At 40.0% G+C, this 15,512-nt stretch overlaps 1 protein-coding gene across 8 annotated transcripts in view; it reads right to left on the bottom strand.

Moving 5' to 3' along the window:
* The window catches only part of CASK (calcium/calmodulin dependent serine protein kinase), a 353,026-nt gene that overhangs the window by 126,420 nt on the left and 211,094 nt on the right, over window positions 1-15,512 (bottom strand). For all 8 annotated transcript variants that reach the window (XM_049643727.1, XM_049643725.1, XM_049643728.1 and 5 more), the window contains exons 6-7: window positions 11,188-11,290; window positions 3,603-3,778 (exon numbers count right to left, since the gene is read on the bottom strand). In XM_049643727.1, the coding sequence (XP_049499684.1) occupies window positions 3,603-3,778; window positions 11,188-11,290 (279 nt within the window). The remainder of the gene's footprint in view (window positions 1-3,602; window positions 3,779-11,187; window positions 11,291-15,512) is intronic.

A 15,512-nucleotide genomic window follows, 5' to 3' on the forward strand; every position in this document is an offset into this window, starting at 1 on the left:
TGTCAGATCTCTTAACTAAAGTGACTGCCTTACTGTTGCCATCCTACTGAAATTGTCATCAATTGGTCAGTTTGAAATAATGTAGGTGATTGCATGAGGCTTAGCCTTGTTCCCTCTTCCCCATCCTGGAGCAGATGTGCTCTTTAAGGTTGGAATGATTTATCCTCAGGGAAAGGGGTTGAGAAGTTATCTGCAACTGGCAGTAAGATTTCTCAAGTGAGTAGAGGTTGAGAAGTAGATGCTCCCCCATCCTGTTTCTGAAGGAGTCCAATCCAGGGTTTCCCTCTTTCTGTGGCTGAGAAGAGTAGCTGAAATTAATCTGGGAGGTTGAGTTTATAAGGGGAACAAAACAGGGCTATAGAACAGTCTCGCTTATTTGAAAACTAAAGCCATGGATGCCTCGACCAGCTGTGGACGTACCGACTGGCTACCCATGATGATAGACAGTGACACACTGCATCTTTTCATACTTTGGGAAACATATTTTTGTCTTTTAGAAAAAAGTTAATTGAAATTAAATGTTAGCATATATCCCAGTTAAGTGGTATTCTCAGATATCTACCTTAAAAGATCAAGTAAGCTAGCAAATGAGAAAAGTTCAACTAAAATCGCTTAAGGCCAGTAGCAGTTTATAAACTGTAACAGTTTTTAAAAGAGGCCATCAAAATTTTCTTGAAAAACACCCCTATAGATCAAGGATTTTGTTCATAGTTCTTCTGTTAAGAACCACCAGGGTGATGAAACTCTTTTTGAGGTTTGCTTCAAAATAATCGGCTAGTATGTGGAATACAGATCAAACCAGATTGGCTATATGTTGCTAAGTGGTGAAGCTGGGGGTTCACTGTACTCTTATCACTACTACTTTTGTTTGAAATTTTCAATAAAAAAATGTAAAAATAAATGCTGACAGAATCACAGCACAGTATGTATGTGTGTGTGTGTGTGTGTGTATACATACATATACATATATACATATGAAAGGCCCACCAGCTTTATCATTGATGGTAGAGATGGATCTCTACTTCAAACAAAGCTGCTGAAAATGTGGGGCTTTTGTATTTAAAAAAAAAAAAGGCATGAATATAAGTGAGAGGTGAGGTTAGCCAAGTAAAAGAGTAAATAAGTTATTAACATCAAAGCTTCAAACCTCCAGGTACAGAAACTATGATATAGCTGTCACGCCCATCTGACTTACTATAGTACTAAGAATGGAGGTTTTAAAATAATTTAAGTTTTGGCCTGTGTGAAGAGCCCACATTTCTTACAAAGAAACAAAAAAACTATTCAGTGCTTTAAAAATAGAGGAAATCAAATACCAGAAGCTGCTGGAATGAAGCACATTGCCTTGGAAACCAGGAAGTTAGCAACTAAACTAGCACAAAGGAAGAATTCTATTATTAGCAAATGCTTATAACTCCAAAAGGCAGGTGGGAGATTTTATTATACGGTATCTACGTCATAAGTCACTGTGAGGATAAAATGAGTTAAATATGAGTGCTTAGCAACAGTTCCAGGCACATACTAAGTGCTATGTGTGAGTTAGCTATCATTACTTCTAGTATTAGTATTATGATGCTGATGCATTGCTAATTGTGTTTATTTTCATATGTTAAGTACCTGTGGTTTCACTTGGCAAAATTCAATGAGAAAGCCAGGGCCATGCATTCCTGACAGCCACTCACAATTTCCAGGGATTGGAGGAGGATGATTACTTACAAGCAGTTTCCTGAGACATTTAGTTACCTTGGAAGGATTGATTTTATTCCCCAGTGGCCAACTGACTCTAAGAGAAGCAGAACAAAACCTATACTTAAAACATCTTTCTCTGTTAACGGAGTTTTGGCATAGACCTTAATCCAAATAAGACAAGAGGCAAACCTGCAAGGCTAAAAATTAAAAGCATAACTCATTTGCACCTCTACAGGCTTCACTTACGGTTTAAAAGGACAAGGCTGTGGGCTCGCTGCTGTCAGCACAGAGCCCACTTCGAATCCTCTGCCCCCCCCCCCCCCCCCCCCCCCCCGCCACCGCTTGCGGGCATGCTCTCTCAAAAGTAAAATATTAAAAAAAGAAAAAAAGGACAAGGCTGCCACTCTGAAGCTACTTTGCCTTTCATTTCTTTTGTCCCCCGTTTCCTGGAAGTCCTTTATAAAACTCTAACATTACTGAGGCAATGAAAAGAAAACAGGTCTCACAGTTTTGGAGTCTGGCACTACACAAACCCGTGTGTTTGGTCTTATGTTACCAGGCATGGCTGAAAATGAAACAGTGCTTCTGTTGAATAGAAAGTACAGGTTTCAGTAGTATGGGGCGGAAAAAGAACCCCAACATAAGCCGCCCTGATCTGGTATCCAGACACACACTCCCCCATGTTTCCCATACACAGCATCTAACTCTGTCAGCCACACATGATGGTAGAGGGCAAATGGATGGAAGAGCTGGGACAGCGAGACCAACCTTTAGCTTATGAATTTTCAAGTGTTCCTTAGCTCTTTTTGCTATAGCCACTCACAATGTCAGTGATGAATTTTTTTAATTTTTTAATAATGCAAGTAATAACACGTTATTCACAAGACTGGGAACAATGTATGTGGTTTCTAATCCACAGGAGTCTAAGAAGAACATGAATGTTTAAGTCCCACCAAAATGGCTCTAAATTATGTTGTGAGATGCAGCTGTGATAGTGGCATTTTGGTTTATCCTGGGATGTAAATGACAAGGGTTTCAGCAGTGCTACTTGACTACATAACGTGGAACAAGATGTGTGGTAAAGCAAAACAAATAAAGGCTCATATGAAATATAAAATATAGAATTGCTAACTCACTGGGATGAAATTTCCACTTTCACTAAAAATTGAGCAAAAAGCTTTAAAAATGAAGCCCTTTCCCCAAATTATGGAAAGAAGGGCCAAAGAAGTTTATTTTCTAAGATTAGCCTGAATAGGCGGTCTGGTCACCCCAGGAAGAATGGGTACTTTTGAAATCTGGGCTCACGTGTGTCACAAACATCTCACCTGAGGTAAAATAAAAAGGTCAAATTCTATCACAGCAAATTCCAAGGGTCATTCCAAATTCTTTCCCCGAACTAGAATTTTATTTGAAATAAGTAGGGCACTAACCAAACAATTTCTCTGACCTAGCTAAATGGGCGGTTTTGCTAGAATGGATTTGTGAGAAAAGCATTGGTTTTCTGAATCTGAGGGCCCAAGACTCCTAAACTGTTGATTTGCACATACAGGATTCTGTATCAAAGAGGACTAAGGTTCCTGTTTTCTAGCCTAAACATGGGGTTGGGTTCCAAACATGTGGGATAGACTTCAGGTGCAGCACCAAGGAGAGGGGAATGGAGGGGCAAGGCTGTGGTTGTTTTGAAGCCAGTCTCCTCCTCCCTTCTGCCTAGACAACAGTGCAGCTGATAGTGATTCAGAAATTTACTTGAGGCCTATATTATCTGACAAGGCAAGTGGATCAATGTCAGCAAAGAACTTTTCTCTGACTGGGTAACTACGTGACAATCAGGAAGTCCAAAGGCAGATAGCAACTTCACATTTTCCGGAATAATTTAATTTCAATACAAAAATAAAACATTCATAATATATTACCTTATATTTTCCTTTAATAATGCCTTCAAACAATCTTTCCTTGGTTCCATAAAAAGGCAAGCAACCACTTAGCAGGATAAAAAGGATCACGCCACAACCCCAGACATCTACAGGTTTTCCATAAGGCTCTCTTTTGACAACTTCTGGGGCCATAAAATGAGGTGTTCCAACGCGTCCTACATTTCAAACAACAACAAGGAAGAATGTTTACATAAAACGGGCTTTAACTGAAAATAGAGCAATAACAGTTTCAAGGAAAAGTTTTAACAATATAAATATTCTCTTACCACCTCCACCTCCATAAAATCAAGGGGCAAAAAAGGCAGAAGGAAAATCATTATTTAATCACCTCTTGAAAATACGAGCCCAGGACAGGTACTTTGTCTTTTTTGTTGTTGTTTATTTTTTTTACTTTTATTAAATTTTTTTTGGATGCTTTTTTGAGAGGGATGGACAGAGAGAGAGAGAGAGAGAGGGGGGGGGGGAGGGAGGGAGGGAGGGAGGGAGGGAGAGAGAGAGTGTGTCAGACAGACAGACAGACACAGACTCCAAAGCAGGCAGCAGGCTCCAGGCTCCAAGCTGTCAGCACAGAGCCTGGCACAGGGCTCGAACCCACGAACTGTGGGTCAGATCATGACCTGAGCCGAAGTCGGACGCTTAACCAACTGAGCCACCCAGGTGCCCTTTTTTTTTGTTTTTTAAAAAAAGATTTTATTTTTAAGTAATCTCTACACCTAGCGTGGGACTTGAAATCACAACCCCAAGATCAAGAGCCACATGCTCAGGGGCACCTGGGTGGCTCAGTTGGTTAAGTGACCTATTCTTGATTTCGGCTCAGGTCATGATCACACGGTTCGTGGAATGGAGCCCTACATGGCCTCCATCTTCTTTAAAGAGTTTTCTCTCCAACCCCCATCAAAACTAGCTTTTAGGAAGGAATCTGATAGCAGTTACTTGTACACTAGTAATCATCTTTTAACTCAGTATTCCTACATGAGTCTTTTCTTCTACTGCAGAATGAAAAGCTGTGCCCTGTAGGGAAATTACTGTGGCAGGGGAAGTGCCCACCAGCCTTGGCAACTCTTCTTGCATGCAGGCCCGGCTTTCGCCTTCTTTCCTTCCTCCTTTCCCTGCCCCTTCTCTCTTATCATATTGAGTCCAAGATAATTTTTTAGTTTCAACACCGCGTGACACTTTATCTAGAGCTGAGAACTGTGGTTTAAAGAAATAATAATAAAAAAAAGACCTTTGCTGTGGGTCATTATGGTTCCCCTTCTTCCCACATAATGGAAGAGGTTAACTTCGGGGTTCAGAGAATGAAAATATTCTCACTTAAAATGTGCAGTAGACCAGTGGAAACTATACTAGTTGGAAGGGAAGATTTTTATTCCATATTGCCTCATTTTGCTTCCTCTGGTAACACCGAGAAGCTGAAAGAACGAGAGCTAAGCCTCCTACTTCATGAACATGCTGGACAGTTCGCCTTGTTCTGATGGCAGGAGCTGGGCAAAGCAGGGCAAGAGATCAAGGTACCAGTCAGGGTACCGGCACCATGGCCCCAGTCAAGCACCTTCTTACAGCTGGGATGAGGTTTTGAAACTTGACTTGACTCCTACACCACTTCCTACATGAGAAAGGCCTGAGCAACTCAAAAAGGAGATCCACTCTGTTTACCTGGATGAAAGACTACCCCAGTCTGGAAAATTAGCATTTATTCTTTTTAATATGTTTTTTTAATGTTTATTTATTTTTGAGACACAGAAAGGGAGACAGAGCACAAGCAAGGGGGGGCAGAGAGAGAGAGACACACACACAGAATCTGAAGCAGGCTCCAGGCTCTGAGCTGTCAGCACAGAGCCCGATGTGGGCTTGAACCCACAAACCGTGAGATCATGACCTGAGCCCAAGTCAGATGGTTAACCGACTGAGCCACCCAGGTGCCCCTGTTTTAATGTTTTTAAATTTATTTTGAGAGAGAGAGAGAGAGAGAGCGAGCAAGCGAGAGAGAGCACAAGTTGAGGGAGGGGCAGAGAGAGAAGGAGACACAGAATCTGAAGCAGGCTCCAGGCTCTGAGCTGTCAGCACAGAGCCCGATGCGGGCTCGAACCCACAAACTGTGAGATCATGACCTGAGCCCAAGTCAGATGGTTAACCAACTGAGCCACCCAGGTGCCCCTGTTTTAATGTTTTTAAATTTATTTTGAGAGAGAGAGAGAGAGAGAGAGAGAAAGAGAAAGAGAGACAGAGGGAGAGAGGATCCCAAGCAGGCTCCACTCTTTCAGCACAGAGCCTGATGTGGGACTCGATCCTACGAACCATGAGATCATGACCTGAGCTGAAATCAAGAGTCAGACGCTTAAGCGACTGAGCCACCCAGGCACCCTTAATGTTCATTCATTTTTTTAAAAAAAGTTTATTTATTTAATTTTGATGGGGAGGGGGCAGAGAGAGAGAGAGAATCCCAAGCAGGCTCCCCACTGACCCATGACTGATGCAGGGCTCAAACTTGCGAACCATGAGAGCATGACCTGGTCTGAAGTTGGATGTTTAACTGATTGAGCCATGCCAGGTGTCCCCGCTCATTCTTGAGGAACATACATGTCTTTTGGTTCCAGAATTTGCTCACAGATGATGGGGGAAAGAATATATAGGAATGAGTTTTTTACAGTATCTTTTGCCGATCGGTAGGTGAAAGGACTAGAGTTCACCCTTAACACACACCAACCTTCCCGGACTCCTTGCTTGTGATCACTTGACTTTTCCTTCTTTGTGGTCACTTGATTTTTATGATTTTGACTTCCTGTTCTTAGAATTTTGCGGTCAATTACCAAACCAAATTACACGTCACTGTATTTGACAAAGTTCAGATATACATTTAAATATTTAAAGGTCAGATTTGGGGATAATATAATAAAACCTCATTACCTGGAAGCTCAGGATAAGGAGTTGTTCTGAATAGCTACCTATTCAATACTTTAGGACTTGAATCTTTACACACTCAAACCATTTTTACTTTAATAATTTTGGATGGTTGTCTTTCTACAATTTTTGGACTTCTTTACACAAGATGATGCACATAATTTAACCATTTCTTGAGGACTCAGAATTGTCCTGCGGGTATCAATGAAAGAAGTATGCTGTAGAACAGAAAATGCCCTCAGGAACTTCATGGGTATGCAAGGGCCAAGTTCTTCAGTATTAAATGGGGGCTGTGCTTTCTACCCTTTGGTATCTGCTCAATATACTTTTTCTGTCAGGCTTTCATTTCTTTTCTCTTACTGTGCTTACTCCAGCCTTGTCTTCTCCTAATCTGTTGCATAAAATCTGCTATTAACCAGAAACTGATTAGCAACCAGATTTTCATTTATTTCCTAACAATTTCCCAAGTGCCTGCTAGGTCCTAGACACAGTGGGAGGTGCTGTGGACATCCAGAGGGATAAACTATGATCCCCCTTGTCCTCACAAATCTCAGTCTTTGATGTGATTATGAATCCCTGCATCAAATATGACCTGGAGGTATGTAGCCCAGATAGTTACGGTGGAATGGAAGAGAAGGAATAGGGTTGCCTAACTTGGGATGGTGAAGATCAGCCTGCTTTTTAAGAGGAGATGATTGTCAGCTCAGCCTCTCAGCCTTCAGGAGCAGTAAGAGTTAAGTAGATACTGAAAATGACAAAAGGTATTCCAATCACAGGGAGTAGCAGGTGCAAAGCATGAAGGAACATGAATCCATAAAACTATGAAAAATGGCAGCATGCAGTTTCAGACAGTGTGTCCTCAGAAGCCCATTTGAGAAGACTATGAATAGGTATTAAGGTCAAGAAACGTCTTGCTGCAAAAATAATTGCTCTGTAGGTTCCTAGTTATCTTCTGGATAAGTAAGTTTTCCAAATAGCAGGATTTCAGACAGGTTAAATGTGAATACATGTAAGTGGTTTCTACTCTATGGAATATATAAAGGAGAGAATTCTTTTCTATTTGGAGGACTGAGTAATCAAAGATTCCAACTGACAGGGAAATAGCTGTTAAGTATTAGCAAACAAGCTAACAGTAGCATAGTTTCAAAAACACCTTAAACAGTAAGAAAGCTTTCTACAAGAGGGTATCTTTTGTCTACATATGTTATATTTAAAGACACTATAATGCGTGAAGTAGTTATTTCAAGACTGGAAGGATAGGTATGCTAAGAAATGACATTTTGACCATCAGAAAGATTTTAATTCTAGAATCACCGAGAAAAATAAATTTTGTAAACTGACACACCATAGGTTCAAAATCAGCTTTAAAAATGTACAATTTAGGGGCGCCTGGGTGGCTCAGTAGGTTAAGCATCCAACTTCGGCACAGGTCATGATCTTGAAGTTCGTGGGTTCGAGCCCTGCATCGGGCTCTGTGCTGACAGCTGAGAGCCTGGAGCCTGCTTCAGATTCTGTGTCTCCCTCGCTCTCTGCCCCTCCCCCACTAACACTCAGTCTTTCTGTCTCTCTCAAATATAAATAAGCATTAAGAAAAAAATATATACAATTTAGGGGAAAAGTTCATGGACTTTAAGAAAGTAGATTAACATGTAGAAAATGTCTAGGTAAGTGTAATGAGTCTGTTTTTCCCCTTCAATAAAGATGCACAGTAAAATACGAAGCTGATGCTTTGAATACTAATAGGATACCCCAGATAAAGAGAAACAAAGTCATTATATGTGGCCCGTATAGAACATATAAAAAGGACTTTGTGTCATTTCATTTCATCTCATCAACTGTGGGTATGTAATCATCAGAATTTATTTGTTATAATTGTGTAGTCTTTCCACAGGGATGATCTGTACAAATACCAGATTTAAGAGAGGTAGTTTAATAGCAACATTTGTTTAAAACCAACTTGGGAGTTGCAGTTGATTGCAAAATCAATATGAGCCAGTAGTGTTACGTGGCTGTCCAAGAAGCTAATGCAATTTGGTAAGCCTGATAGAAATGTAAGACCCACAGCAAAAGCAACAGCCCCAAGTGCTGCTGGACTGCACCTGTCATTGTGCTCAGTCTTGGCTCCAGTGAGGAGATTCTCATATAAGGAATGGCTAAATTAACCTAGGCAAGTTAATCTGGATCAGACTTTGGGGCACACGATCACTGTCTTTAACCATCTGAATGGCTGTGATGTGGAAGGATTAAAATTGGTGTGCATGGCCCTGCAAGTCAGAAGTAGCACCACTGGGTGGAAATGATGGAAAGATGGATTTCTGTTCTATGCAAAGATTAATGTTTCAGTATGTAAGCTTTCCAAAAACGGAAACATGGGCCCAGATCATAGTGAATTCTTTGCCAGCTGAGGAATTAAACTAGAGCTCAGCCTTTTGCTGGGAATTTTATGAGAGAAGGCAATCATTGGTTACAAGACTGGAGAAGTTAAGGCCCTTGGCATTCTGAGATTCAATGATTCTACGATTAAATGATGTGTTCCTATCTGATCCTAAGGTCACTCCTTCTAATCACAGAAGCAAGTTCTGAATTAGGGGAAAAAAATCAGTTTTTAAAACTATACTTGTTGCAATTTTTCACATTGTTGGAAATGATTAGCTGGAAGAGAATGTAAAACTAGAAGAAAATGTAAACATAATTTAATTTTATTTTTAAATTTTTAGTTATTTTTTTAAGTATGATCCATGCTTAGTGTGGAGCCCAACATGAGGCTTGAACTCATGACCCTGAGATCAAGACCTGAGCTGAGATCAAGAGTTGGACGCTTAACTGACTGAGACACTCGGGTGCCCCATAAACATAATTTTATTTTGAATGTTTAATTTTTTTTTTTGAGAGAGAGAGAGGGACAGAGTGTGAGTGGGGAAGGGTCAGAGAGAGGGGGAGGCACAGAATCTGAAGCAGGCTCCAGGCTCTGAGCTGGTAGCACAGAGCCAAACGGGGGGCTCGAACTCCCAAGCCGTGAGATCATGACCTGAGCCAAAGTCAGATGCTTAACCGACTGAGCCACTTAGGTGCCCCTAAACATAATTTTTATTAAGTTTATTTATTTGTTTTGAAAGAGAGAGAGCAAGCAGGGGGCAGACAGAGAGAGGGGGAGAGGGAGAGGGAGAGAGAGGGAAAGAGAATCCCAAGCAGGCTCTGCACTGTCAGTGACCAGGCAGATGCAGGACCTGAACTCACAAACCGTGACTGAGATCAAGAGTTCGACACTTAACTGACCGAGTCACCTGGGCGCCGTCCTCCCTTAAACACAATTTAATTTTAGAGGGCTATGTGATGAAATAACAATTTAAAGAATACAACTATGACTCCTGGCTCATTTTTCAAAAGATGGTCTGTTAACACTGCTTTGATGTGTTAGTAATGGTGTCTTAAATTAAATGAAATATCCTATGTAACAAATTAAAGTTTTGATATTTATTATTTGTTAGGTATTTGAATTTAATATAAGCGTTCATGAAAGATGATAGGTTCAAAAAATTTCCTTTGATATTTTTTTTTCATATTTTTCGTCTTTGTGAAGGCTGGCAGTATCAGGAGACAGCAAATCGAAGGCACGGACTACATAATTGATAATTTACAGAATGGAGAACTACGTCATTTGCAAAACCAAGGGACAGAACTAAAACCAAGGCAGCATTCTGAGCTAAAGTCTATTGAAAGGAATAAATAAAAATCCAAATTCTTGAATCTGGAATTAACATCCACCTCTGTACACTAGTGGAGAAAATGTCTATTTTTTATTTTTTTATTTTATTTTTTATTTTTTATTTTTTATTTTTGGGACAGAGAGAGACAGAGCATGAACGGGGGAGGGGCAGAGAGAGAGGGAGACACAGAATCGGAAACAGGCTCCAGGCTCCGAGCCATCGGCCCAGAGCCTGACGCGGGGCTCGAACTCACGGACCGCGAGATCGTGACCTGGCTGAAGTCGGAGGCTTAACCGACTGCGCCACCCAGGCGCCCCAGAAAATGTCTATTTTTAACCTTTCTATTTTTTTCTGGCATGGGAATTTTCTAATTATGTTTTGCTTTGGCTAATAATAAAATCAGTCTGCATTCACATCTGCTTGCTCTTCCCAAATACACAGATTGATAGCTTGAGCAGGACACTTTCACAAATAAAAAGAGGAAAACAGTATGAAATTAATTAATTAGCCTTTGATGTAAACCTGAAAGTGGTTAATCCACATGTTTTAGAATGGACTTCACTTGGCCAGTTCGAATTTATTTTTTAAGTACGCTCTATGTCCAATGTGGGACTTGCACTCACGACCCCAAGATCAGGAGTCACATGCTCTACTAACTGAGCCAGCCAGGTGCCCCTGGCCAGTTCAACTTTAGAAATCATGTTGCCCCATATATCACCTTATTCCAACAATGTTTTAATCTCTGTATGTATAGGCTCACTTCTCTGCCAAGCGGTGGGAATACAAAGAGTAAAAGCACAGTCTATTCTAAAGGTTCAAAATCATATGATGGCACTTTTTTTTTGGAGGGGGAGCATAATGGGTATGAAACACTGATGGGCTAATATTTAGTTTGAAAGTTTTACACCAGCCTGAAAGTGACCAGATTTTGAAGGAAGTTTTTAAAAACGTGTTCTTACCTCCAGCTACAAGTCCAGACTCCCCTAATTGAATAGCTACCCCAAAGCCCCCAAGTTTAACAGGTGCCGAGTTTTCCTTTGAGGCAAGGAGAACACAGTGGGGCTGGAAAGAAAAATAGACAAAAAACAAACCAAAGATAAGGATTAGCTGAAGATTAACAATTCAATTTACACAAAACCAAATAACATGACCATATAATAATACATTAAAAACTCCTGGACATATTTTGGATGCTTAAATTATTTTTTCTATCCTCACTTCTGGATGATTTCTCCAAACACTTACCTGTTGTATCCAATGTTTTTCAGGGATTATTTGCTTCTAAGATTAGGGTACGATGCTAAGAATTACTGAGGAAGCAAGTGTGTTCAAGTAAGGAAGACATATTTTCTACCTTTTCATGCGATATTCTCTTCCTTTGAGTGATGGTCTACATTTGTTTAAGGGAAAATGTTGTTGTCTTTTTTTTTTTTAAGTTTATTTATTTATTTTGAGAGAGACAGAGACAGTGTGAGTGGGAAAGGCACAGAGAGAGAATCCCAAGCAGGCTGTGTGTCCTCCCAATGTGGGGCTTGAACTCACAAACCATGAGATTCATGACCAGAGCTGAAACCAAGAGTCTGATGCACCCAGGCACCCCTAAGGAAAAATGTTTTTTATACCTCTTGATGAGATGTTTTTTAAATGTTTGTTTATTTATTCAGGGAGAGAGAGAGAAAGAGAGAGCGAGGGAGTGAGCATGTGTACATGTGTGCAGGGGAGGGGCAGAAAGAGAGGGAGAGAGAATCCCAAAGCAGGCTCTGCGCTGTCAGTGCAAAGCCTGATAGAGGGCCTGATCCCATGAACCATGAGATCATGACCTGAGCCGAAATCACGAGTCGGACGCTTAACCAACTGAGCCACCCAGGCACCCCAAAATATTTCTTGAAACTTCTGACTTTACCTACAGAGCCACTCTTTTTGGTCCTTAGGGGATGCTGATGGCTCTTCCTTTGTCCGCCCTCCCACTATCCTCTTGCTTTTCTTTATTCATTTCATCTCTAAGTAAGTAGAGCCAGATTTCATGCCTTTATTTTAAAAAATTTTTAATCTTAATTTACTTTTGAGAGAGAGAGGCAGAGAGAGAGGGAGACACAGAATCAGAAGCATGCTCCAGGCTCTGAGTTGTCAGCACAGAGCTCAAGTCACGGCTCGAACCCACAAACCATGAGATCATGACCTGAGCTGAAGTCAGACACTCAACTGAGTGAGGCACCTGGGCGTCCCTGGTTTTTAAGGTCCATACATTGCATTTGATGGCTATAGGTCTTAAGTCCCTCTGACTCTACACCATATCCCCCTCTTAACCTTTTTAAAAAATGTTCATGCCATTGGTTCGTTAAGATACTGGGTAAATACCCTCATGGAATCTCCTAGAATCTGGACTTGGCTAATTAACACCTACATAGTGTCCTTTAGTATGTTCCCGTGTTCTCTGTAAACTGGTAGTTAGACCTAGGAGCTTGATTAGACTCACATTCAATTTTAGTTTTTTTGCACTAATACTTCAGTTTTTTGTAACACATCAGGAAGAACATAATGTCTGGTGGTCCTACTTTTAGCAACAGGATTGATCTCTGGATTCGGGTGTTGTCTGCCTCAATCCATCATTACGAAGTTCACCATTGACTTTTATTTCAATGATTTTAGCAGCCAATAATGGCTAGCTCCATAATTAGGGGTTCCAAAATGGAAGTTTTCCCCAATGTTTTGTTATGAAGACTATCAAGCACAGAGAAAATTGAAAGACCTGTATAGTAAATAGCATATTTACTGTAGATATTTACACATAGATTCTACAATGAACATTTGCTTTATCAAGTATCTACTCATTCCTCTAACCATCAACCCATGTTTTCACTAAAATTCAGCACACATACCATTCAAGTTTAATATTTAAAATGATGTTTAAGGTAAAATTTACATGCTGGGAAATGCACAACTCTTAGAATACCATTAGAGATTTTCGACACCTTGCACAGAACTGTGTAACCCATATCTCTATCATGATGTTATCATCATCCCAGAAACCTCCTTCATCACCTTTCCATTTAATCTCTGCTGCTATGTCCCCAGTGCAAACCACTGTTCTAATAATTTTCACAACTTTGTTTTGCTTGTACTAGAACTGCGTATTATACACAAAGCCATATACTATGGACTCTTTCCTGTAAGGCTTCTTTCACTAAGCATGTTTGTGAGACTTATCCATTTTGCTGTGATCAGTGGTTCCTCTCTTTTACGGCAGAGTGAATACCCTTGTATGAATATACAACAGTCTGTCCATTCTCCTGTTGATGGACATTTGGGCTGTTTCTAGTTTGGGGATATTATGAATAAAGCTGCTACGAATGATTTCCAGAATAACAAGTTGGTTGCCAGGCAACTTCCAAAGGTGACCAATGAAGGTTTTTTTGTTGTTGTATTGTTATGAATTTATAGGTTTTTATATATTTTAATATTTTATACATTTTAATCAATTATAATCATTAATGTACAAATTGTCCCATTTTTAGCCAGCAGGAGTCAGCTCTTATGCCCTTTTTTAAGACTCTAGAAGTCTGAGAACTTTCTTGCTTTCAGGCACTAGATGTTTGAGGTTTGCCTTATTCATTTCTTGCCCCAGATTTGGAACCAGTCATTTGTCCAAGTAGCCCCATTTCTGTGTAGTGGGAAATGGTATTTAAATTCACAATATGGGTATTAGGTATAGTATTACTTCTGGGTTATCCCTGCTTTGCCTTTTCAGTGGACAGAGCTAAAAAATCTGTATTTTTTAGAAGAAAAATAAATTAATTCATACTGCTACATAGGGTTTCTTTCAATAGGGTTGTTACTCGATTTCTTTGATTTTGTCAAGTAACATTGGTACCTAATGACATTAACATAATTACTCATCTGCGTTATCCCCTAGGGTGTGTGTATAAAAGTACCTACATTGCCAGTAACAACAAAACCACCATATGCTATTCACGATTTCTTTGTGGTTCTTTTTGTCCTCATGCCATATCCTACCTGGGATGTGCAATCAAAATACTGTTTTGCTATTGAATAAAGTAAGAATTCATGAGTCTCTGATGTAAGTAATAAGTAAATGAAGAGAGAGAAGGAAAAACTGTCATGTGAGTAGAAAACCAATTAATAAATGTAGAAGAAATTCTAGCATGAGAAATCACCATTTGGCAGTTATCATCACGACTACTGATTGAAGCAAGAACCATCAAAAGGTAGTTACTAGTGGGTAAAAGTTTGAAGAGTGACAGGGTATTTGTAGAATCTCAGAGTAGCTCCCCACGGGATACTTTATTAATTACAAAATGTAAAAGAGTAATTTTACAGGGGAGCAACCTGAAAGATACTATTATCAAAGTTACTATTGGGGTGCCTCGGTGGCTCAGTCAGTTGAGTGTCTGACTCTTGACTCTGGCTCAGGTCATGATCTCATGGTTCATGGGTTCAAGCCCCACGTAGGGTTCTGTGCTGAAAGTTCAGAGCCTGCTTGGCATTCTGTCTCTCGCTCCTTCTCTCTCTGTTCCTCCCCTGCGTGTGCTCTCTCTCTCTAAATAAATAAACTTAAAAAAAAAGTTTCAAAGTTACTATTGCTAGTAGTGGGACTAATTAAGAGCATTGTGCTTCCTTCACTGACAAGCACTCAGCAACATGGCTGTATGGTATTTGTGCCAAAGATCCTAACTGTGTCAAATCATGAGGAAATACCAGACTGACCCAAACTGAGGGGCATTCTAGAACGTACCGGGCCTATATTCTTCAAATATTGTTTCAGATCAAAGGGATCAAAGGGATCAAAGTGATCAAAGGAGAGTGAAGAGATTTAACAGCCAAAATGCGATATATAATCTTGCTTGTATTTTTGCCATAAAGGACATTAGAATGGCTTGATGAAATTGGGGCCAAGTCTGTAGATTACAGAATAATACCCTTTCAAAATAAATTCCCTGATTTTGATCATTTTACTGTGGCTATTCAGAGAATTTCTTATTTTTAGGAACTATATAGATGGACAAAGAAGAGTGAAATATTAAGAAAGATAAAATAAATATAGAAAAATGTTAACATGGGGAATGTGAGTGAAAGGTGATGGGAATTCTTTGTATTACTGTTGGAACTTTTCTCTAAGTATAAAATTTTGTAAAGAAAAACCCCATCCTATTTTATTTGTTTAAAAATTATTTATTTACTTTGAGGTAGAGAGCACAAGAGAGCTAGCAGGGGAGGGGCAGAGAGAGAGAGAGAGAGAGGGAGAGAGAGAGAGGGAGAGAGAGAG

Source organism: Panthera uncia, chromosome X, assembly GCF_023721935.1.
Source record: "Panthera uncia isolate 11264 chromosome X, Puncia_PCG_1.0, whole genome shotgun sequence".
Lineage (NCBI taxonomy): Eukaryota > Metazoa > Chordata > Mammalia > Carnivora > Felidae > Panthera > Panthera uncia.